Source organism: Microtus ochrogaster, chromosome 21 (assembly GCF_000317375.1).
Source record: "Microtus ochrogaster isolate Prairie Vole_2 chromosome 21, MicOch1.0, whole genome shotgun sequence".
In the NCBI taxonomy this organism is placed as follows: domain Eukaryota; kingdom Metazoa; phylum Chordata; class Mammalia; order Rodentia; family Cricetidae; genus Microtus; species Microtus ochrogaster.
Genome location: NC_022022.1, coordinates 3,265,453 through 3,288,958, shown reverse-complemented (window position 1 = coordinate 3,288,958; position 23,506 = coordinate 3,265,453). Strand labels below are relative to the sequence as shown.

The window sequence follows — 23,506 nt, the reverse complement described above, 5'->3', positions numbered from 1 at the left end:
CCTGCCTCTGCCTCCCGAGTGCTAGGATTAAAGGCATGCGCCACCACCGCCCGGCATGTGAGCATTTTTTTAAAGATTTATTTATTTATTATGTATACAACAATCTGCCTCGATGTATGCCCATACTCCAGAGGAGGGCACCAGATCTCAGTACAGATGGTTGTGAGCCACCATGTGGTTGCTGGGGATTGAACTCAGGACCTTTGGAAGAGCAGCCAGTGCTCCCAATCTCTGAGCCATCTCTGCAGCCCTGTGAGAATTTTTTAAATTTTTTAAATATTTATTTATTTATTTAGCCTGCATGCCTGCACACATACCAGAAGAGGGCACCAGATCTCACTATAGATGGTTATGAGCCACCATGTGGTTGCTGGGAACTGAACTCAGGATCTCTGGAAGAGCAGCCAGTGCTCTTACCCTCTCTCCATCTCTCCAGCCCAGAGCATTTTATATATATATATGTGTGTGCTTTCTGTAGGAGTACTTTCTTGTTGGGACCACCAGCCCGCAAATCATGACATGGAGACTTCTTATTAATTACAAAAGCTCAGCCTTAGGGGAGGCATAGTCTACCTAGTTCTTATAACTTAAATTAACCCATATTTTTTAATCTTCATTCTCCCATGAGGCTCGTCACTGCTGCTTCTGCATCTGTGGCTGGTGACTCTGCCTTTCTTCTTCCCAGAATCCTCTCTCTGCCTGGAAGTCCCGCCTATACTCTCCTGTTGAGCTATTGGCCATTCAGCTCTTTATTACACCAATCACAACAGTACATTTTCACACAGTTATAAATATTCCACAATAGTTTTCCTTTATGTCTGTCCACATGTTTTTTTTTTTTTTTTTTGGTTTTTCGAGACAGGGTTTCTCTGTGGCTTTTTTTTTAATATTTATTTATTATGTACACAATATTCTGTCTGTGTGTATGCCTGCAGGCCAGGAGAGGGCACCAGACCTCATTACAGATGGTTGTGAACCACCATGTGGTTGCTGGGAATTGAACTCAGGACCTTTGGAAGAGCAGGCAATGCTCTTAACCTCTGAGCCATCTCTCCAGTCCCTCTCTGTGGCTTTTGAGCCTGTCCTGGAACTCGCTCTGTAGACCAGGCTGGTCTCGAACTCACAGAGATCCGCCTGCCTCTGCCTCCCGAGTGCTGGGATTAAAGGCGTGCGCCACCACCGCCCGGCCAGGATGTGTTGTTTTAACTAATGGGTCTTTTCTTCTTCTTCCTCTTCTTCTTCCTTTTCTTAAGGAAAAAATGTTTTTAGATTAATTTATTTTATTTTATGTGGATGAGTAATCCCTCAGAGATCGAAGAGGATGCCAGGTCTCCTGGAAGGGATGTTAGGGATGGTTGTGAGTTACTATGTCGATGCTGGGAACTGAACTTGGGTCCTCTGTAAGAGCAAGTGTGCTCTTAACCACAGTGGATCTCTCTAGCCTTACACTGATTTATTGAGTGTACACACACTCCCATACCACAGTGTTTTTTATGTATACAATATTCTCAGTATTCTGTCTGTGTGCATGCCTGCAGGCCAGAAGGGGGCGCCAGATCTCACTACAGATGGTTGTGAGCCACCCTGTGGTTGCTGGGAATTGAACTCAGGACCTCTGGAAGAGCAGGCAATGCTCTTAACCTCTGAGCCATCTCTCCAGCACATGTTCTTAATGGTCACGGAAGCCAGAAGAGGATATCAGATTCCCTGCTACTTAGGTTCCATATCCTTGTAAACCCCTCTGTGGGTGCTGAGAATTGAACCTTGGTCCTCTAGAAGAGTGGTATATGCCTTTAACCACTGAACCACCTCTCCACCCCTGGAGTATTTTAAATGTAAATCATTAACAGAAGTTTTGTATTCCATGTAAACAGTGAGCAAGAGACTATCTCTGGGTGCTGGCTCTGCTGGAAACAAACAGAAACTGAGGAGTTGTGGTGTCAGCTCCAGACGGGGAGAGCAATCTATTGGAGGGGCTTGTGGGGAGCACTTTCTGTGCCCCCATCCTTGGTTGTTATTGATCATACCTTAGTGGTATGATCAGAGCCTGTGCCTTGGGCAGCCCTAATAAGCCAGGTTTGGCCTCTTGTCCCCAATAAGCCAATTCAAAGAAATGAATTAATAGTGAAAAGTAGGGGCAGTGAGATGGCTCAGTGGTTAAGGCTCTTGCTGCTGGATGACCTGAGTTTGACCCCAGGTCCCACATGGTGGATGGAAAGAACGAATTTCTGAAAGTGTTCTTCTGGTTTCCAGGTATGTACACATTGACACACACACATACACACACTAAATAAATGTAATGAGATTAAAATAATCATAGGGAAAAGCAGGAAAAAAAACAACAACAACAACAAGAGATTTTATTCAATGTGGCCATGTTAGGTCTAGGAACAGAGTGATTTGGTGACATTGCTAAGTCCATCTTCAGAGTCCTAAATAAGTAGAAAGCCAGATACCAGTGCACAGCTCACCGGTGCACAGCTCACCAGTGCACAGCTCACCAGCTAGGTAGGTCAAGGTTTGGGTCCTAGCCTTACCTTGGAAGGTTATTGGACAAGTTGTTAGAACTCTGTGAAATCTTTTTCCTGGATACAGGTTCCTGTTTGGCTGCTTCAAGGCTCGGTGTGTCTCTTCTCCCTGCTTGAGATTCCGGGGGAAATTTCAATTCCTTGTCCATTGTTTCAGTGGTGTGACAGGCAATGCGATGGAGGATGACATGAAGTGGCTCTTTAGAACAGTGGTTCTCAACCTGTGGGTCACAGCCCCTTGGGGAGGGGTCACCTAAGACCACAGATACTACATTACACTTCATAACAGCAGAATTACAGTTATGAAGTAGCATCGAAAATAATGCTACTTATTAAACGTTATTGTTGTGGGGTCACCACAACGTGGGGTCGCAGCATTTGGAAGATCAAGAACCACTGCTGTAGAATATTCTCGGTCTTTGCAGGGATGCCCAAGTTATGGAATTGCTTAGCCAACACCACAAGCCCCATGACCTACATTTCCCTTCCCTACAGGAAGCCCCTCCCGAGCCTTTTTGCTGCGGTTGGTTTGGGATTGTGTAAGGTTCCACCAAGTCTTCTGAGAGCCGGGCATGATGGCACAGGCCTCTAACATCAGCACCTGGGTGGCTGACATAGGAGCCTCACTGAAAATTCTAGGCCATAGCCTGGCATGGTGGTACACACCTAATCCCGGCACTCAGGAGACAGGCAGGTGGCTCTGAGTTTGGGCCCAGCCTGGTCTACTCACAGAGTTCTAGGACAGCCAAGGCTACATAGTAAGAACTTGTCCCCAAAACAAACAAACAAATGAATAAATAAATAGAGTCATTTGAGGAGCCGGATTTCCTTACCTTACCGGCTTGGCACAAAATATACGAAGATGGTGTTACCTTTTTACCCCTCACCCCAACCACATGATGGTTGCTCTCTGGTCCCTGGAGTAAACCGGGAGAAGGTGTCTGTAAGGACAGGAGCAGCCTATGTGCTCAGAATGTTGGGAAGGGGCGAGGTTTGGTGTCTGGAACTGATGAGATGTCTTTAACAAGCAGGCTAAACATCACCATGTTAGTAGCTGCAAGGACTGTTGTTTGTTTTTTTGTTTGAGAAACAACAAACCCAGGGTCTCACATGTGCTTGGGAAACATAGCCCACTTTAGGATAGTTTTAGCATTTTTTATCTAGCCGTCTTCTTCGGTCTTTTGGCTTTGCACTTACCTTTCCCTTCTCTCTTTTTCTGGAAAAAAAAATGTTTAATTCTCTTTTGTGTGGGTGTTTTGCCTGTGTGGCTGTGCCAGAGAGGGTAGTGGGTCCCCCGGAAGTGGAGTTGCAGATGGCTGTGAGATGTCCTGGGGTGCTGGAAATTGAACCAGGTCCCCTTGAAGGGCAGCCAGTCCCTGAGGCATCTCCTCAGACCCTCTCTCTTTTCTTCATCCTCTGTCATTTTCTGTTTCAGGAAAGCAAGTTCCACCTGGTATCTTCCTTCCCTTCTGAGCCTGGAGGCCCAATCTTGGCAGTCGCATCTGGTCACAGCAGGTTAAAGGTTGCACAAGCCAAGGCCTTCAGTGTACGCCCACTGAGAAAAGCTGACTTGGAAGCCAAACTGGCTTTCCCCACTGTTCACTTCCAGACTTCTCTTGTTCCCTTTGCTCTGTAACTCAATGACCTTATTGGCCAGGTCTCTCTTGTGCCTATCAGAGTCATTTAAGCAAGGTCCCTGAGGTCAAGAAACCCCTTTGTCCCTCTCAACTGACTGCAACCCCACAATGGAACAACCTCAGGTGGAGTCCCCAGCCCCCAGTAAAGCCAATAGTGCAGAAACTGTTGAATCTGAAAACCACGAGGCTCCATCTGGACCAGAGGAGCACGCCCCAGACAGCCCTCAGGACAAGGGTGGCGCAGAGGCCGATGGAGCAGGTGGAGAACAGGAATCGAAAGACCAAGTTTTGCCACCAGCCCAGGATGGGGAAAATCTCGAGTGCCCTCCTCCTGAAGCTAGCTCAAGTCCATGTGGGACATCATCTGAGGTGGAGACAATAGAGACACCTTCTAGGCCACAGGAACTTCCCCAGTCCCCCAGGACCCAGCAGCCTGATCTCGATTTCTACTGTGTCAAGTGGATCCCCTGGAAGGGAGAGCGGACCCCCATCATCACCCAGAGCACCAATGGCCCTTGTCCTCTCCTGGCCATCATGAATACCCTCTTTCTTCGGTGGAAGGTAAGTCAGAGAACACAGCCTGTGAACTGCGGGGCACTGGGCAATTACGATAGCCTCAGATGCTGGGTGGTGGTGGCAGAGGCAGAGGCAGAGGCAGGAGGGTCTCTATGAGTTTGAGGTCAGCTTAATCTACAGAGTGAGCTTCAAGACATTAGAGAAACCCTGTCTTGAAAAACCGGGGCGGGGGGCAGGGGCAAAGATGGCCATAGATTTCTCTTTCAAATGTGCTTGGTTCATTCACACAAACGTTCCTTACAATACCGTGCTGTATAAAGGTTACTACAGTCTCATATACACAAACGTTCCTTACAATACCGTGCTGTATAAAGGTTACTACAGTCTCATTCACACAAACGTTCCTTACAATACCGTGCTGTATAAAGGTTACTACAGCCTCATATACACAGACGTCTTACCTAGTGGGGAATGGTTGGCTGGGCAGATAACGCTGCAGGGTTCCCCTGCGGACTTCTTTCCAGTAACGGCATTTTGGAAGCTCTTTTTCAGGCTTGCACGTCTGTGGCCTGCCAGGAGGGTGGCTTTGTTGGAGGTCCCAGAAAGTCCTTGAAGCGCACAGGCCAGCAGCTAACACTGACAGATGGGCCTTGGTGCTGCAAACTTGAGGGTCTCTGAAGCCACAGTCACACGAGGGCCCGTCTCTAAGTCCCCTTGTTGATGGGTATCAACACAGAACCCTGAGATACCGTGTCTCGGGAGGAGTGTGACCCTGAGGGCCACCTCTGAAGTTCCAGTGTTTTTGCTTGATTCCAGTGGGCATTAGCTTTGCACTGTTGGGGTTCTCAGCTTCGGGCAGCTTCGCTGAGAAGTCAGGGCTGCCTTGGGGTGGCTCACCAGCGTGTCAGAGCCTGCCTTCTGCCGGCCTTTACCTCGCAAGCATGTGTGAGTCTCAGTCACACAGAAGAGCTTCACTGAAGTTCCTAACAGGAGATGAGTCCTCATGTGGGGGGGTGGGCTAAGAAAATACTGGGAGTCTGCTTCTCTGGCCCTCTTCCCCATCCTGATTTTTCTCAAGCCAGTCCTAAATCTCCAATCAGTCCCTGCCAGCTGCAGTTTACCTCAGGCTGGGCATGCCTGGCAGCACCTCCCATTTCTTCCCTCTCCTGGCTTCGAGCCCCCCACCGTGGGTCCTACCCCTGAATCTCTCTCCTGTATCTCTCTTTTTTGACTCCTTTTTTTGTTTGTTTGCCTTTTGTTGTTTTGCTTTTTGAGGCAGGGTCTCACTGTGTAGCCTTGACAGACTTGAAATTAACTGTGTAGACCAAGCAGGCTTCAAACTCAGAGATCCACCTGCGTCGGGCTCCCCAGTGCTGGGGTTAGAGGCGTGCACCATCACCCCCAGCTGCTCTTGGGGGATTGTAAGCCGGACTGGCCTCGCTCCTCCTGCCTCAGCTTCTTGGATACTGTGATTGCAGTCATGAGCCGCCATGCCTAGGTTGACCCCTCTCTTTCCATGTGTACCTCCTCCACTGCTGATAGTAAACGCTCACACAGGACCCCCTTCTCCCTCCAGGTGAAGCTGCCCCCTCAGAAGGAAGTGATCACATCAGATGAGCTCATGACACATCTCGGTGAGTGGCTCATGGGGCAGGGGCTCATTTGGACCTCTGGTGTGGCACCGAGGGCAAGGAGAGTCCGTGTCTTTTCTGTAAAGCTGGAGAGTAAAAGATCAAGGTATCAGAACTTTTGAGTTCCAGCACCAGTTCTGCCTGTAGTTTCTCCCCTCCCACCCCACTCCTGGTGCTGTGGATCAACCACCAGCCTTGACAGCGCTGGGCAAGGACTGTACCACTGACGTGCAGCCCTGGCCGCTGTCCTTGGCTTTCAGTCAGGTAGGTCTTTCACCTCTATAAATTTATTTATTCCTCTGAGAAATTAAAATTCTGGCTTAGAGTTTGAAAATCCATGGTCCTGAGGCATTCCCCATTCTCCAGAAGGGGAGGAAGCCAGCTTTTGGGACAACCAGCAGGGTAGGGTGGGCTGATAAGTTTCCTGTCTTACAGGAAACTGCCTCCTATCCATCAAGCCCCAGGAGAAGTCTGAGGGCCTTCAACTTAACTTTCAGCAGGTGAGGCAAGAGGGGCAGTGGACATAGGGGCTGCAGGCTTGCGGGGGACCCTGGACCTACTGAAAAGCCTTTGCGGGTGATTCCCTAACCTTGGTATCTTCTGGGGTGGGGGGAGGAATTGGCATCTCTATTATTGAATAAAGAGAGAATGGGGCAGCCCAGCATAGTATTATATACGCCTTTAATTCCAGCACTTGGGAGGCAGAGGTAGGCAGATCTCTGAGTTCGAGGCCAGAGGTGAACAACAGGACTTCTGACTTGTTTCGGGGTGATGGGCGTGAGAGGCGGAGGGTGCTGGACTAGCCTGCCTTGTCTTTTCCCCCCAGAACGTGGACGACGCAATGACTGTGCTCCCTAAACTGGCCACAGGTCTGGATGTCAATGTGCGATTCACAGGCGTCTCTGACTTTGAGTACACGCCCGAATGCAGCATCTTTGACTTGCTGGGCATCCCTCTGTACCATGGCTGGCTTGTGGATCCACAGGTGAGGACTGAGGAGTGATAGGATTTGGAGCCTGAAGTGGTGCAGAATTCCTTGACTTTTAATACTGTTGGGTGGAGTCACATACCAATACCAGGAAACCACACACAAATAAGACCAGCTCCTCGGACATCAAGAGTTCAGGAATCTTTGATCACAGTCACAGTCCTAGGGGCTTGGTCCGCTTCCTTCCTTTAAAATTAAAATCTCTTTGTTTCTGTCCCACCCGATCCGAATCCCCAGAGTCCTGAGGCTGTGAGTGCTGTTGGGAAACTGAGTTACAATCAGCTGGTGGAGAAGATAATCACCTGCAAGCACTCCAGCGACCCCAACCTCGTGACCGAAGGTAACGGCGGTGCCCTCTTTCCTTGTGATCGCGCGTGAAGGCAGCTGAGCAACTCCTGCTCTTCCTGCCTCAGCCTTCTGAGCGCTCAGATCACATTGCGCCCTTGCAACCCCTAGCTGTCCTGATTGAGCAAATGCGGTCAGGCTTTAAGGAGGGGTTTTCATCTCAACTCTGAGGACAGGGCTTCTCTAGGATCTCTTCTAGCTTAGGCTGGCTTTGTAGCTGAGGGCGATTTCGAACCTCTGATCCTGCCTCCAGCCCCCCGAGTACCAGGACCACAAGCATGAATCACCAAGTTTCAACATGTATGTGTACGCCTTGCTGGGAATCAGACCTGGGGCGTTGCACATGCTAAGCATAGAGTCTAAATCTGAACCATACTAGGGTGGCTTTGCAAAGGGGCTTCGGAGGCTCCTGGGACTTTTTGGACAAACCTTGTTTTGTTTGCTTTGGGGCTTTGCTGAGGCTTAGGGGTTTTCGTTTTGACACAGGGTCTCTCTGTGTAGCCTTGGCTAACCTGGAACTGCTGCTGCGTGGGGCCTGTTGCCCTTGGACTCATAGAGACCAGCCTGCCTCTGCCTCCTGGGTCCTGAGGCTAAAGGCGTGTGCTGCCCCACCCAGGACTGAATTCAGGATCTTGCCCAAAGATCTAAAATTGAGTCAGACTCCCAGCCCTTTTGATTTGTTTTGCTTTTTTCCTGTCATGGGTTTGGATGTAATCCAAGGCTCACGCATATTCTGCCTTCTGGCAGGTTTGATCTCAGAGCAGTTCCTGGAGACCACCGCAGCGCAGCTGACCTACCACGGCCTGTGTGAGCTCACAGCAACTGCTAAGGAAGACGAACTCAGTGTCTTTTTTCGAAACAACCACTTTAGCACGATGACTAAGCACAAGGTGATGGGGCTTTGGAGGAGGGGAGCAGGAACAATGTCATTTCCCTGAGCCCTTTTCTCTGGGGTCAGTGTGTCAGGCAGGATAAAGTAGGCTAAGCCATGGTAACAGATAGCCCCTAAAATCCTTGTGGTTTGCCACAAGTGTTTGTTTCTAATTCCTGATACATGTCCAGTGCAAACTGGCTCTATTCTGTCTTATACCATCTTCACTCTGGGACTCAGGGTGACAAAAAAGCCTTTCTATATATTGGAATATATGCAGGAAAAGAGAATGGCACAGTGCGTTTATTCTTGATGCTTCTACCTGAAAACGACACTGACCAGAGCGGTTATGAGGAATACGCCTGTCATCAAGGGCAGGAAAGGGACAGTGGGACTTTAGAACACACAACAGTCTTTCCAGGTTAGAAGCCGGAGCTCTCTAGGAATTGAGTAGAAGAGACCGGTCCTGCTCGTTCCTCTACTCCCCATCCAGCCCTGGCTGGGCCGGAACTCCGAGGTCTGCCTGCATCAGAGAGCTGGGATTAAAGGTGTGCGCTGTCACCCCTGGCCTTGCCTTGAACTGCTGATCTTCTTGTCTCCAGCTCCCAGGGCTGGTTGTCATGCGACACCATGCCGTTTTTCTGGTTCTCAAAAGGGTTTATCTCTATAGACATCAGTAAACAGAGAGCAGGAAGCTGGAGTCGGTGTGGTACCCAGTACCCGAGCCCCAGTGATTCCTTAACCAGGATAATCACAGCACTCACCTGTATTCAAGCATCCCACAGCCACACAGATTTAACAACTATGGGACTCACAGTGCTAAGCTAAGCTCCAGTCGGCACACTGATTCTCTTGGCTGACTGTGAACTGTCTCTGTGTCTCCTGTCCCATCTGTATGCTGTCCTTTTCAGCTTGTGTAAGGGGTGTGTGCTGGGGACCAAATCCAGGGAATGTGGATTCCCCAGGCAGCTGAGCCGACGCACACTCCAGCCCTGGCTGTCTCTCTCTTTCGCAGAGCCACTTGTACCTTCTGGTCACTGACCAGGGGTTTCTCCAGGAGGAGCAGGTGGTGTGGGAGAGCCTGCATAACGTGGATGGCGACAGTTGCTTTTGTGACTCTGACTTCCACCTCAGTCATTCCCTAGGGAAGAGCCACGGAGCCGAAGGTGGGGGCGGCTCCCCAGAGAAGCAGCTGCAGGTGGACCAGGTGTGCAGGGGCCCTCGGAGCCGTGTCCTATAAGCGAACTTCATGCCTTCTATTGGCTGAAGGCTGCCCCACGCAGTCTCTTCGTGTTACCCTTAGGTCCTTGCCTTGCTTGGGTGTATTTCCTGCCACCACAGATAGTAGACATGACTGCGTTCCACTAGAGAAGGGAAGAGCTGGGGAATTTGGAGGAAATATGAAATTTAGCCTGAATTGGTCTTAGCCCATCTTGTGACTTGTTTTCTCTCTAGGACTATCTGATTGCCCTGTCCCTGCAGCAGCAGCAGCAGCCACAAGGCATGCTGGGCCTTAGTGACCTGGAACTGGCCCAACAACTTCAACAAGAGGAGTATCAGCAGCAGCAAGCTGTCCAGCCTGTGCAAACAAGGGCGCCTTCGCCCCAGGTGAGCCTGCCCCTCTCTCGGTAGACAGGGCCACTGGCTTTGCTTGATGCAGAATGCATATGGGGTTTTTTTTGTTTTTGTTTTTGTTTTTGTTTTTTGGTTTTTCGAGACAGGGTTTCTCTGTGGCTTTGGAGCCTGTCCTGGAACTCCCTTTGTAGACCAGGCTGGCCTCGAACTCAGAGATCCGCCTGCCTCTGCCTCCCGAGTGCTGGTGCATATGGTTTTGTACAGGTCTCTGCAAGCGTTCCCTCATAAACCCTTCTGAGGCACCCCTTTTTGATCTTGACCCTTGGATGTCTTTGACCTCCACACAGGGGAGAGGAGCCACTTCTGGACGTCCAGCTGGAGAGCGGAGGCAGAGGTCAAAGCCTGAGTCAGACTGTGTGCTGCTCTAACTCTGCCCCATACAGCATGAACACGCCCCTTCTTTCAGAGGCTGACTGGTTTGCTCGCAGGATCCCCCCCCCACACACACACCTCAACCCCTGAGGCTTACGGGGTGATTGATGTGCACTGCTGGGGGTCAGAGCAGGTGCCTCCAAGGTCAGACTTGGTACCATCCTTGCCCTCGGTGTCGCAGTGTTCTCTTCTTCCCAGACAGGGCCCTATGGGGATGGCTGGGTGGTCTCTGGTTCCCAGCTCCCTTTCCTGGGATATTCACATGAACATAAAGACCCACGCTGATAGGTGCGGTACCTGAATCTGTGTCCCTGCCTGTCCCTGTCCAGCTGCTCCTGGCCACCCACAGGCCTGTCTCCGTTTGCTTCAGGGTTTGATTTGGGTTTCTATCTTTATTATTATTTTAATGCCTTCCTAGGGGGCTGGAATAAAATTTCTTTCCTGAGATATGTTGTTTTCTTACCCTGGAGCAGAGGGGTTAAATATTTGACCCAGTTGAGGAATGTGAACCGGGGAGGAGGCAGGGAATCTAGGGGTTGCCTGCCTGTCATTTCGCACAGGCCAGCAGGGGGAGCCCGAACGTGACAACTTCCCTCTTCCCTGGTTTAGATCGCTGTTCTGTGGGAAGCGCTGTTCTCAGCTCTCGCTGGAGAGGGACAGATGGACTGGGGGAAAGTTACTGAGACTTCCAAGGCTGGTAGTTTATGTCGATGGCCCTTGGCTAGTTCTGATCCCCTGGTGTCCACTCTTGGTTATCTTGCCTGGGATTCCCGGGGAGGGGAGATGATGAAGTTGAAGGGAGACTCCTCAGGGTGGGGTGTGCTGATAACTGCTCAGTGCAGCGCTGGGGCAAAACCAGGATTCCTGTGGAATGGCTAAGTCCACTTCAAAGACGCCTCCTACTCCAAGGCCTCTTCCTGACCCATGTCCTGACCCGCCCAAATTTTTTTTTTTTTTTTTTTTTTTGTTTTTCGAGACAGGGTTTCTCTGTAGCTTTGGAGCCTGTCCTGGAATTCCCTTTGTGACCTGCCCAAATTTTAACCAGGAAACTTAAAAAGACAGTGGATTTGGCAAAGGGTTCAACTAGCAGGGAGATGTTCTGGCCGTGGTATGGATTGATGTCTAGGGCAGACACTATTAAAGACACCCCATTCCTCCTCCCAAATGTGGCTAGAGATGAGGGAAATCCAAGGATATCAAAGAAATTTAGAGGTCCAGCCTCAAGAGGAAGTTAGGGTATATGGTGTTTGTTGGGGGTCTCCCATGTGTTCAACCAAACATGGGAATCCCCAGATTCTTGAATGCTGGGTCAGGGTGGGTCCACAAGGTCTCAGATGTCTTCGGCTCTGCACAGGGCCAGGAGGGCCGAGTGACAATCCCCTCTCACTGTACCCTGCAGGTGAGGGACTCAGGGTCAGACAAACTCATTACCACCATCATTCTCTAAGCATTGTAACCCTCCCAACCTTGTGCCAAAAAATAGCTCATCGTCTAGACAGGACTCAACAAAAGGAAAGGTGGGGGAGGGGAGCTGGGACACTAGGGCTCCAGGTTAAGAAATAGCCAACCTCAGTTGAGGAGGCAGAGGCAGGTGGCTCTCTGAGTTAGAGGCCAGCCTGGTCTATAGGATGAGTTCTAGGACAGCCAGGGCTACACAGAGAAACCATGTCTTGAAGAGGAGAGAGCTAAGTTTTCACCTGGAGAGAAGAATATAGAGACTTCCCAAATTTCTTCTTGAACTCAGCCCGAATGCTCAGAAGATCGATCTCGCTCCGGGAGACAAGGACTCGGGTCAGCACCTGGAAATCAGGCTCAGTTTCCTGGAAAAGAGACAGATAGGGGAGGGCAGGGGGTGAATGGCCTGGGTGGGGAGGGAGTGGAGGCGAGGTAGTACTGGGGGATCAGATCCAGGGCCTTGAACATGCTACTTACCCCTAAGCTACATCCTCAGGCTTCTCCGGCTTTTTTTTTTTTTTTTTTTTTTGAGATAGGAATTCAGTGTGTGTCTTGGACTGGCCTCAAATTCACACAGAGTGCTAGGACTTAGGTATTAGCCGCCCTGCTCAGCAAAGATATATTTCTATGTTTTTGTGTGTGCGTCTGTGTGAGTGTATGAGACACGTGTGCAGATGCCTGCGGAGGTAGAAGAGGGTCTTATATCCCTTGGAGCTGATGTGAACTGCGGAGGTAGAAGAGGGTCTTATATCCCTTGGAGCTGATGTGAACTGCGGAGGTAGAAGAGGGTCTTATATCCCTTGGAGCTGATGTGAACTGCGGAGGTAGAAGAGGGTCTTATATCCCTTGGAGCTGATGTGAACTGCTGGACGTGGGTGCCAGGAATCAAGTTTGGGTCCTCCGGAAGAGCAAGAAACTCTTAACCACTGAGCCATCTCTCCAGATCCATGTTTTTGAGACAGTGTCTCGTGAACCCTAGACTGACCATAGACTCACGGAGATCCATCCGCTTACCTCTGCCTCTACACTGTTTGGATTTAAGGTGTGGGCCACCATGCCTGACAAGCCTTGAACTCGTGATCCTCTTGTTTTTTCTTTTCAGGTTCTGGGATTACAAGTGTTTGCCCTTTTGGCTAGTCTGACTCCTAAAATAATACCTTTTTATATCCAAGAATTCTGGTCTCCAAATCTCAATACACTAAGATGTGTGTTTCCTTTTACGTGTGTTCCTCATGGACTCAGCAAGTCAGTGCTCCACCGTGAGCCACTTGTAGCCCACAGATTTGTTGTTTCCCTATCAGGAACTGAGACAGATAACCACAGGTCTTCAAAGGGATCCTGGTGTTGACTCATTATAATGAGCTGGCCTTCTCAGTTAAGTATATAATGATCTGTTGTCAAGATGGAAATCTCTGAATGACTGAGCAAGGGCGTATATAGACTGTCATGTGAACAGTCATCAGTGCGGCATGATGCTGAGGCTTCTCTGTCCAACCTTTCATATATTACACTCCCTTTTTTATTTTTATTGTTTTTCAAGACAGGGTTTCTTTGTGTAGTGCTGGCCATTCTGGCACTTGATCTACAGGCCAGGCTGGCCTCAAACTCAGAGATCTGCCAGCCTCTGCCTCCCCAGTGGATTAAAAGCATGCACCACCACTGCCCAGATATTTTTGTATATATTCTCAGAGACCTAGTTCATCTAGCAAAATTATTAGATTCTGTCAAATTCAAGTCAAAGTGACCACTTCTTAGATAAATAATACAGCAGACGCAATGTAGCCCAGGCTGTTCTGGAACTCTATATAGATGCAGTTGCCTCCTCTGTGCTGGGATTAAAGGCATCACCACCATGCCTGCTCACCAGCGTCTACTAGAGCGCTACAGAGATGGCAGGTGGGGCCTTGAGCAAATTCAGCACACATTCTACCACCAAGCTTTCCCTCAAACTTGAGGATAAATAATAGGAATAAAATCCAGCCAAGGTGGTTGGGCATGGTGGGGCAATCCCAGCCACCATGGCAGAGGCAGGCAGATCTCTGAGTTAGAAGCCAGCCTGGTCTACATAATTTCAGGACAGCCAGGGCTACACAGAGAAACCTTGTCCGGAAAAACCAAATAAATAAATAAATCTAGCCAATTGGAGAGAAAGGAGGCCCGGAGTGCTCGGGACATTTGCTCTTTGTTCTTCATAATCTTCATCTACTTGAACAAGGACAATGAGCAGTTGTGAAGGGCAATTGAAACGTGAGTAAAGCGTCAGAGACAGCTCCAAAGTCCCGGATGCTCTGGCTGACCTGGGGTTTACAGTGCTCCTGCTTCTGCCTCCTGAGCCCTGAGATTTAGGGTTTTCACCACCATGCCCGGCAGTTATTCTTTATAGAGAGCAATGGTTCTCAACCTGTGGGTTGTGACCCCTTTGGAGGTCTGAGGACCCTTTCACAGGGGGTCGATTATCAGATATCCTGCATATCAGATATTTACATTATGATTTATAAAAGTAGCAAAATTACACTTGTGAAGTAACAATGAAATCATTTTATGGTTGGGGTCAGCACAGCATGAGGGTTGCAACATTAGGGAAGGTGAGAACCACTGGGACAGTTAACACCTTCCCCTCTGACAACAAAACAGGCTCATCTGGTTTTGGTACATAGACATTAAGATAGACTTAAACTTTAGTGCCTTGTGGGTAACTCATGTAGTGCTAACCAGAACTCACTCCCCTGCCTGCGACAAGGCAGTCTGTAAACTCAGGGAACACAGTAGCTAGGGGGTTCCACAGAGGTTCCACTGGGCTCGGGTCTGAAGGGCAGGACAGGAAGCAGTGTGCCTCTTACCTGAAGGGCTTGGTGAAGTTTGTCAGCGAAGTACAGCGCTGTGTTTCTCATTATGGAAGCTAGAAGCCAAGGTGAGAGGGTAGAGAGCCACATCTAGGGCCGCAGCTTCCCATCCCAGTAAAAATCCCTCATACATCCTGAGTAGACTTACCCAGGCTGAGCAGAGCCCGCTGAGCATCTCCGTGGAAACAGCTGCGGACAGCATCCTCCAATTCTTGCCCAGTACATCTCCGGTACTGATCAAACACTTTGTTATGTGTAGGGAGTGGTTAGAAAGGTAAGTTGGTGTGTGGGGCTGTTACCACAGGAAGGGTGACCCCACCACTGGCTGTCACACTCATCAGTAGAGCAAGCTAGGTGGGGATAAGGAAGCTTGGGTACCTCGGATGAGGTGTTCAGGGCTCCGTTGTGTAAAGATCAGGACCCATTGACTTGCTGTACTGGATCCTCCGGTCTGCTGGAGTGCCTAGGGAAGAGAAGGAATCAGTGAAGAGTGGGGGCAGGATCACAGTTTGGAGCCTGGAAGCCATGGTTTTGATGTACCCAAAGAATCTACTGTGGTGAAGAAAATGGGACAGAGGGTGAAAAAGGATAGTGCAGAGGCAGGAGGATCTCTGCGTTGGAGGTCAGCCTGGTCTACATTAGGAGTTCTAGGAGAGACCCTGACTCAAAGAAAAATAAACAATAATAAAAAGAGGCAGGATTGCCCGGTGGTGGTGGCGGCGTATGCACTTGGGAGGCTGGAACTTAATCCTCTCTGAGTTGTGGAGCCCAGCCTGGTCTACAGAGCTAGTTCCAGGACAGGCTCCAAAGTTACAGAGAAACCCTGTCTCGAAAAACAAAACAAACAAAACAGAAGATTAAAAAAGGGGCTCAGCTCAGCTGCTCTCACAAGAATCTGATCCCCACGATGAGGGCTAAGGCTTGCTTGATCCAGTGCCCACAGGAGGAGAATCGCCAGCAGATGAGATTGGATTCTGTGAACTCGGGAGGCAGAGGCAGTGAAGGCAGCAACAGGCTTGGAGCACAGATGGGTACACAGGATCTGGGCCCAGGGACGGGGCCCAGGAGGAGTCTGTACAAACACAAGTCCTTCTGCTCACCTGGACATCTTGTTCTTCCAAGTTGTAGTCAATGACCCCAGAGTAGTTCTCGCGGCCCCCCTAAGTGGAGACACTGTTCTCAGGAGGTTTCATGGAAGGGCAGTTTTGTCCAGACATCCTGCTCACAGGACAGCAGAGCTCCCTGCCTAGTCCCTTCCCTCGCAGGCCAAGCCTTACCTTGCTCAGGGCCAGAAGCAGGTCCTGCAAGATGCCATTGGTCTCAGTTCTGATATCTTCCTCAGCCTCCACCTGGAAATCTGGGGCAGAGGCAGGAGCCTTTGACTCCTGAATTTTCCCAGGGCAGGTAGCTTTAGGACTTGTCAGGTGCCTGGCCAACTGGGCCCTAACAGTTCTCCTTTTTTTTCCCCAAAGATTTCATGTTTTTATTTATGTGTAAGGGGGCGGGGGGTGCCCAGGAGGAGCCGGAGCTGCAGAGGGCTGCGAGCCGTCCATGTGGGTGCTGGGAGCTGAGCTCAGGTCTTATGCTCTCAGCTGCTGAACTGTCAACTCCAGCCCCCTAGCCACCCATCCATCTCCTCTGCAGAGTGCCTTGCTGACTGATAGTGCCCAGGATGGAAGCCATGGGCGCCATCGCAGCCACTCTGAAAACGTTCCTAGGCTGTGAGTACTGGAAGTGGCTTCATCTCCAAACCCTCCCACTGGGAATCCCACCCATTGCTAGGCAACCAGAAGTCACTAGAGACAGGGAAGCCCAGATTATGAAGCTGGTTAGGGCCTAGCCCTCACCGGTGTTTAGGAAGTGATGTGTAGGTAAAGTACAGGGCAGAGAGTGAGCAGGAGCAGGAAGACCAACAGTGAAGACTGTGGAAGAGTGTGACTAGCATGTGCAGAAACCCCGGGCTCAATCTCTAGTACAGGAAGAAGGATGGAAGGGAGGGAGGAAGGAAGAGAAAACAAAAAGTGTCAGCCATGGAGGCCCAAGCCTGCAGGCCCAGCACTTGGGGCTGAGGCATGAAGATCATGAATTCAAAATATTTCATCCACAGGAAACTATGATGTCCCAGAACAGGGGAAAATGGAAAGAAAGGGTGGAAAAGAAAGATGCAAACAGAACCAAGAGGAGATGATGGAGGTCGGAGAGGGTTAGGGACACAGACCAGCACTGACTGAGAACCAAGGAGAAAGAGGGACTGTGAGCACGATCGGGAGATGAGGGTGGGGAAAGCCCGCAAATTAGTAGGTGAGGCAGGGTCTGATGGGTACGGCAGGACTTCGGGTCACCACCTGTCCCCCAGGCAGCAGCAAGGGGCTGGGAAGGTAACAAGGGGCCTCTGGGACTGTGGGCGCCTAATGTCACCACTGGGAAACTGGCCCTAGGGCTCCAGACTAAGTTAATCATTGTTTCTCTTTCTTTAATGACCACATAGGGCTCTTTCCCCTGGGGAGACTGAGGCACTGGAGTAGTGTGGGGGTGCCGGGAGCAGAGACCTTAAGGGAATAGAATTTGGTCAGCCAGGGTCCCAGATCTGTAAGCACTGTAGGGGTGGAGTGATTGTCGCAATACCTTCAGCTCTTGGGGACCCCTCTTCAGCTCTTGGGGACTCCGCACACATTCTTACCATGTTTATATACTGCCAGGCACTCCTGCAGTCGGGGTGCTGCTCGGGTGGCCAGAATTTCCAAGGCTACATCTCCAGCAGAACCTGAGGCCTACAAGAGATTGTGAGACCACTTGACCCTGGGACATATCATTAGCCCAGCGAGATGGCAGACAGGGTTGGAGAACAGGTGCCATCCCCTTCTCCATCTGGGTCACAAGAGGGTTGAGGGACTGCTAGCCCCACTCTCTGGAGAGGTCAGTGTTAGTCAGCTATCCTTCCTTTCTCAGTTGTGTCCTTGTTCCCCAGACAACCCAGCAACTGTCCCCCCCGGTACCTTCAAGGCTGTCCTCAATGCCTGGGCATCAGACTGGGCTGCAGGCCGTAGGAGAGCCACCACAATTTTCTCCAGGTCGCCAGACAGTGCTGCCTGCAAGGACTTCAGGAGGTCCTGCATAAGTGGGCCCCAGACAGACAGACAGACAGACAGACAGAGGCATGGGTCCAGGAAGGCCCCAGAATCATGGCAATCTGATTTTTATCAGAGGCCTGGCCACCAAGTCCCTGATTAGCCCGGAGGACAGGGCTAGCTACAGCTGGATCTGATCCCACGTCCTCCAGGGGTCTCCATCCTGCCCATAGCTCCTGGAAAAGCAGTGGTCCCACCTGTTTGGTGCGCTCTTGGAAGGCTCGAGAAATGAGCTGTCTTTGCTCTCTGCTCCGATTGGTCAGGACATCCACAATGGTGCTGTGGTCCACACCTGAACCAAGAGACAAAACCAGGCTGCAGCCAGGGAGTTCACAGGAAGAGAATTAAGAGTAGGGAAGGGAAGACCAGGCCTATGTCATCCCTGCTTCCATTTGTTCTCAGAGAAGATGCAAAGAAAATGCCAAAAACATTCAGAGGGCTGGAGAGATGGCCCAGAGGTTATGAACATGGACTGTTGCTGGTAGGTGGTGGTGCACACCTTTAATCCCAGCACTCGGGAGGCAGAGGCAGGCAGATCTCTCTGAGTTTGAGGCCAGCCTGGTCTATAGAGCTAATTCCAGGGCAGCTAGGGCTTTTACACAGAGAAACCCTGTCTCAAATTAATTAATTAATTAATAAAATAATAAAAAAAAGCATGTACTATTTTTTCAGAGGGCCCGAGTTCAGGGCTCAGCAGCTGATCAGGTGGCTCCTAACCACCTGTAACTCCAGCTGCAGGGAATCCAAGATCTTCTGGTCTCCATGACACAGCATTCACATATGGGGATATTTCATCACATTGTGAACCCTGAGTTAACATTTTCATTAATTAAATAAAATTAACCTTGGGTCAGGGGGCTGAGTTAGCAACTAGTTGACAGAAAGTAATCATAGAGCATCAGAGGGCATAGGGGGATAGAGAGACACAGGAAGTAGTAGGGCAGGGTTTGAGTGGTAAGGCCTCTTTTGGGGGGAGGGCAGAGAGAAAGAACATGCTTTTGGGGATGCACCAGCAAAGAAAGAAGGTGAGCTCAGCCTCTCTGAGCTAATTGGTTTCCACCCCAGACTTTGAATCTCGAGTTTTATTTATAAATAAAATAATAGTGATTTAGTTAAAGCTGCCTTTAGAGGCAATGACAACAGAAGCCTGCCAGGCTTTGGTCCGAGTAGCCAGGCCCCTGCCACTGAAGCAGGCTGGTAACTGTGGCGTGGAAACTGTTGGCTGGAACAGCAGGAGGTGAAGTGCAGCCACTGTGCCGGGATTAAAAACATGCGTACAGACACACACGAACACCCTTTTTTGGTTTGTTTGGTTTTTTGAGACAGAGTTTCTCTGTAGCTTTGGAGCCTGTCCTGGAACTCACTTTGTAGACCAGGCTGGTCTAGAACTCACAGAGATCTGCCTGCCTCTGCCTTCCAAGTGCTGGGATTAAAGGTGTACGCTACCATCTGGCTTCTGACTCAAATCCTAATTCAGGCAAAAGTGGCCTAGTATGGTGGTTTAAAAAAGGAAGGGAAGAAAATAAAACCATAAATGAAATAAAAATTTTTAAAAGAGTTTCTGGGGTGAGGCCCATTAATTTGGCTTAAAATCCCGGATCTCCTGTTATAAACTACATGATCTTGGGCAAGCTTTTCAGTCTCTCTCTGAGTCCAGTTTTCTCGTGTGTACGAGAATGGAAAGAATGAACCTGACCTCACACGGGGGAGGTGGCAGTGGGGTCTGACACACTGCCACAGAACTGGACACGCTAGAATCGATATCTTATCGCCAGTACCCCCAGAACATCACTAACTCTGCTTTCCTGGCTTCTTAAAAATAGTTTTTTAAAAGCCAGGTGGTGGTGGCATATGCCTTTTAATCCCAGCACTTGGGATTGCAGAGGAAGGTAGTACTGTGAGTTTGAAGCCAGCCTGGTCTACAGGGAGAGTTCTGGGACAGCCAGGGTTACACAGAGAAACTTGTATCAAAAACAAAACAAAACAAAAAAGATTTTTTTTTTTTTTTTTGGTTTTTCGAGACAGGGTTTCTCTGTGGCTTTGGAGCCTGTCCTGGAACTAGCTCTGTAGACCAGGCTGGTCTCGAACTCACAGAGATCCGCCTGCCTCTGCCTCCCGAGTGCTGGGATTAAAGGCGTGCGCCACCAACGCCCGGCAACAAAAAAGATTTTTTTAAAACATTTATTATTTAATAAGTGTGTGGTGGCGGCACAGAACAGCAACTGTTCTTCCAGGAGACCCTAGTTCAATTCCCAAGCACAGTTCCCTCATGGTGACTCTCAGCCATCTGAAACTCTAGTTCCAGGGGCTCTGAACCCCTCCTCTGGCCTCTGTGGGCACCAGGCTTGCTTGTGCAGAGACCTACATACAGGCTAAACATATATATATATATATATATATATATATATATACATATAAAATAAAATAATAAATTTGTAAAAGAGAGAGAGAGAGAGGGAGAAAGGCAGACCTGCAGCGGGGCTCTTCCCTGTAATCCCAGCACCTAGGAAACTGCTACAGGAGGATGACCGCAAGTTTGAAGCCATCCTGAGATAGGGCTGAGACCCTGTTATGTGTGGTATGCACACCCTCAATCCCAATACTTGGGAAGCAGATGCAGATGGATAGGATTTGGATGCCAGCCTGGTCTCCATAGCTAGCTGGTGTTACAAATGAGACCTTATCTCAAAATAAAATTTAAAAAATCAGATCAACAGTGAAAGGCAGCCCTTAAACACCAAGGGCAGGAGCTTACCTTGGCCTGTAATGGCCTTCAGCAGCTTCTGAACATCCTTGTCCACACTGAAGCTCAAGAAAGTCCTGAGGGTGCCCAGGGTGCCCCAAGCTGCTGTCTGCAAGAGCATGAGAAGGTAGCATCATGAGGGGGAGCCTGCTCTCCTCCTCCCATCTTCTTCATTTATTGTGGGTGCATGCAGAGGACAATCTGAGGACTCCTAAGGATGTTATCTGCTTCCATGGGGTCCTGGGGACCAAACTCAGGTCATCAAGGCGTTCACCCCACTGAGCTATCTCTACTTTCCTCTTCCCCAACATCTCCTGGCCCCTGAGAGGACACGACACGTTAAACTTGATTGTTGGGGCTGGATTTTGTGGCTTAGTGGTAGAGCGCTGATTGCTCAAGTGTAAGGCAAGAGCAATCACAGCACTGCGGAATACATACATACATTTCTGAAGTCCCAACAGCCCGTACCTTGTTGGCAAGGCCCAGCGAGCTGAGGATCTCCTGGGTCAGGGATGCTCCGATTGGTCCACTGCTTACAGACATGGTTCAGCTGGCTTCCCTGTGGAAGGAAATGGGAGTTAGCTGAGGGGATCGTCCCACTTGGGCCGGGACTCTCAATCCATGCCTTTCCTTTGTTGCAGAAATAAATGAATGAATATCAGAATATCGAACTTCTTTGTGAACAGGTGTAAGGATGGAAGATCAGGGCAACAGGAAGCGCCTACCTTTCCCCTTCCTTTCCGAAGCCAGTACTGGCTGGGGAGGCTGCTGGAACCAGCGCTTACCAACGGTTTCCCACCCCCAAAGCCCCTGAACCCTCAGTCTGAGATGGTGCCCCCTTCTGAAGGTCAGGTCCCTCCCTTCCCTGGCCTGGATTCTCCGACTGCTGAGGTGAGGTAGCAATACTGATGGGCACAGGGGAGAGGGGGAGACAGCTCCTGGTCAGTTCCCCACAGGTTAGCTCCAACCCCTACCTGTAGAGCTGCTTCCTGCCTGCTGCCCTTCCCCCCAGGTGGGGTCTTTAGGTCAGCAGGTGGAATCCGGGCTGTTGTCTCTGTCCGTGTAGGAACATGGGTACCTGGGCATAGACTAGACACTCTAGGAGCACACCACTCCTCCCTCAACCAGTAAGTTCTCCCTCCCCCAGATAAGGGCTCAGTTCCAGGACTTACCCAGAAGGAGCTGGAGGTGAGGTGGGTGTTGCGGCCTGGTGGCTTGCCTGTGTGGGCACCAGCTCCTGGGTAGCCTGCTGGTGAAGAGGAGGAGAGAGGAGCCCAGACCGAGCAGCCAGTCAGATGACCTCTCTTGCAGACCAGCCCAGCTGTTGTCTCTGACTCGGCCCCTCCCAGACGTGGGAGAGGACCAGGCTGTACAGGGTCTACCAGCAAACACCTCCCTGCCTAGCATCTCTCCTCCCAGGAACTGGCCCTTAACCCACGCAAGTGAACTCCACTCAGCCTCTCAGGCTCAGCGGAGGACACAGGAGGCTTTGTGCCTTGCTTTCCCTACGGGGCCAGGTTGGGACCACAGAAACCTAGCCTCTTGAGTCTTGCTTCTAACCTGTCTCTACCACTGGCTCCAACTCCCTGGGGGTAAGGGGAGGGGGGGCGGTTAAGGGGAATGTAGGTCAGGCAGGCTCCAGGCTGATTTCAAGGTTGATAGAGAAAAACCTGTTGGGACACATACCATCAGGGCACCCCAGCCTGCACCCCACAGGGGGTCCCAGCCCAGAATTTCCTGTGATTATGCCTTCGGAAAGCCAGCCAGCACGGGTGGGGAGGAATGGGAATTGTTTATATCTGTGAGTAAGGAAGGGCGCACAGGTAATCAGATGAAGGCAGATGCAGAGTCAAGAGAGAAAAACGCAGAGGGTGTTCCCTGCAGACTGGCACCGTGGGAGAACCGCGCTCCCAAAGGCAGCCAGCAGATGGAGGAGGATCCCAGGGCCCGGATTTCAGTTTCCCCCTGTTTCCTTTTAGCTGCCAGTGTTCCCTGGCTGTTTAGGCTTCAGGGTGATGCAATTCCAGGGTGCTACCTGAGGTAGCACACAGCGGCAGGCGCTCAGTCCCTCGGAGCCTCGGGGACCCTAAGCGGTTAAACCTCGGGGCTGACCCCTTAAGGCTTGGGGAGCCGTCTTTTTCTTGCCTTCAGTCCTGGGGCAGGAATGGTCTTCCTTGATCTCCCAGAACCCCGGAAGGAGAGGGCCACAACATAGACACTGCTATTCCACACAGAGAACAAGCTTGGGGACTCCGGTAACGAAGTTCTATTATGGCGGTCATATGCTGGCTTTGGTCCTCACTCAAGTGGAGAACATACTCCAATTTTAGAATCAGAGTCATTCTCTTTTTCGTTTGTTTGCTTTTTTTAAAGATTTATTTATTTATTATGTATAGTGGTCTGCCTGCGTGTATGCCTGCACACCAGAAGAGGGCGCCAGATCTCATTATAGATGGTTGTGAGCCACTGTGTGGTTACTGGGAGTTGAACGCAGGACCTCTTAACCTCTGAGCCATCTCTCCAGCCAGCACAGTCACTCTCTAAGTTTTATTTTATTTGCTTATTATTTATTTTGTTTTTTGAGACAGGGTCTCTACATAGTCTGGGCTGTCCTGGAACTCGCTATATAGACCAAGCCTGGCCCCTGCCAGCTCAGTGCTGGGATTAAAGGTGTGTGTCACCAGCCCAGCAGCCCAGCAATCTCCAATTTTTAATTAATTAATTAATTAATTAATTGTGTGTGTGTGGGTTTTTTTTTTGTTTGTTTTGTTTTGTTTTTTTGAGACAGGGTTTCTCTGTGTAGCCCTGGTTGTC

At 50.2% G+C, this 23,506-nt stretch overlaps 2 protein-coding genes across 2 annotated transcripts in view; one reads left to right on the top strand and one right to left on the bottom strand.

The window, feature by feature from the left end:
• Window positions 1–10,968, top strand: part of Mindy1 (MINDY lysine 48 deubiquitinase 1) — a 13,359-nt gene extending 2,391 nt beyond the window's left edge. The window contains exons 2-10 of the mRNA XM_005356979.3: window positions 3,964–4,726; window positions 6,258–6,315; window positions 6,748–6,812; window positions 7,139–7,297; window positions 7,538–7,640; window positions 8,393–8,535; window positions 9,532–9,723; window positions 9,972–10,124; window positions 10,439–10,968. Coding sequence (XP_005357036.1) covers window positions 4,274–4,726; window positions 6,258–6,315; window positions 6,748–6,812; window positions 7,139–7,297; window positions 7,538–7,640; window positions 8,393–8,535; window positions 9,532–9,723; window positions 9,972–10,124; window positions 10,439–10,519 — 1,407 coding nt within the window. The 5' untranslated portion in view covers window positions 3,964–4,273 and the 3' untranslated portion in view covers window positions 10,520–10,968. The remainder of the gene's footprint in view (window positions 1–3,963; window positions 4,727–6,257; window positions 6,316–6,747; window positions 6,813–7,138; window positions 7,298–7,537; window positions 7,641–8,392; window positions 8,536–9,531; window positions 9,724–9,971; window positions 10,125–10,438) is intronic.
• A 551-nt stretch (window positions 10,969–11,519) lies between these two features.
• On the bottom strand, window positions 11,520–23,061 carry Anxa9 (annexin A9). Its single transcript, XM_005356978.2, has 13 exons — window positions 21,865–23,061; window positions 21,161–21,251; window positions 20,705–20,801; window positions 18,147–18,241; window positions 17,818–17,931; window positions 17,502–17,592; window positions 16,099–16,178; window positions 15,922–15,981; window positions 15,200–15,284; window positions 14,970–15,065; window positions 14,819–14,877; window positions 12,221–12,343; window positions 11,520–11,916 (listed from the first exon to the last, which is right to left on the bottom strand). Exons 2-13 carry the CDS (start codon window positions 21,233–21,235, stop codon window positions 11,854–11,856), a joined length of 1,038 nt encoding a protein of 345 aa, XP_005357035.1. The 5' UTR covers window positions 21,236–21,251; window positions 21,865–23,061; the 3' UTR covers window positions 11,520–11,853.
• Window positions 23,062–23,506: the final 445 nt, after the last annotated feature.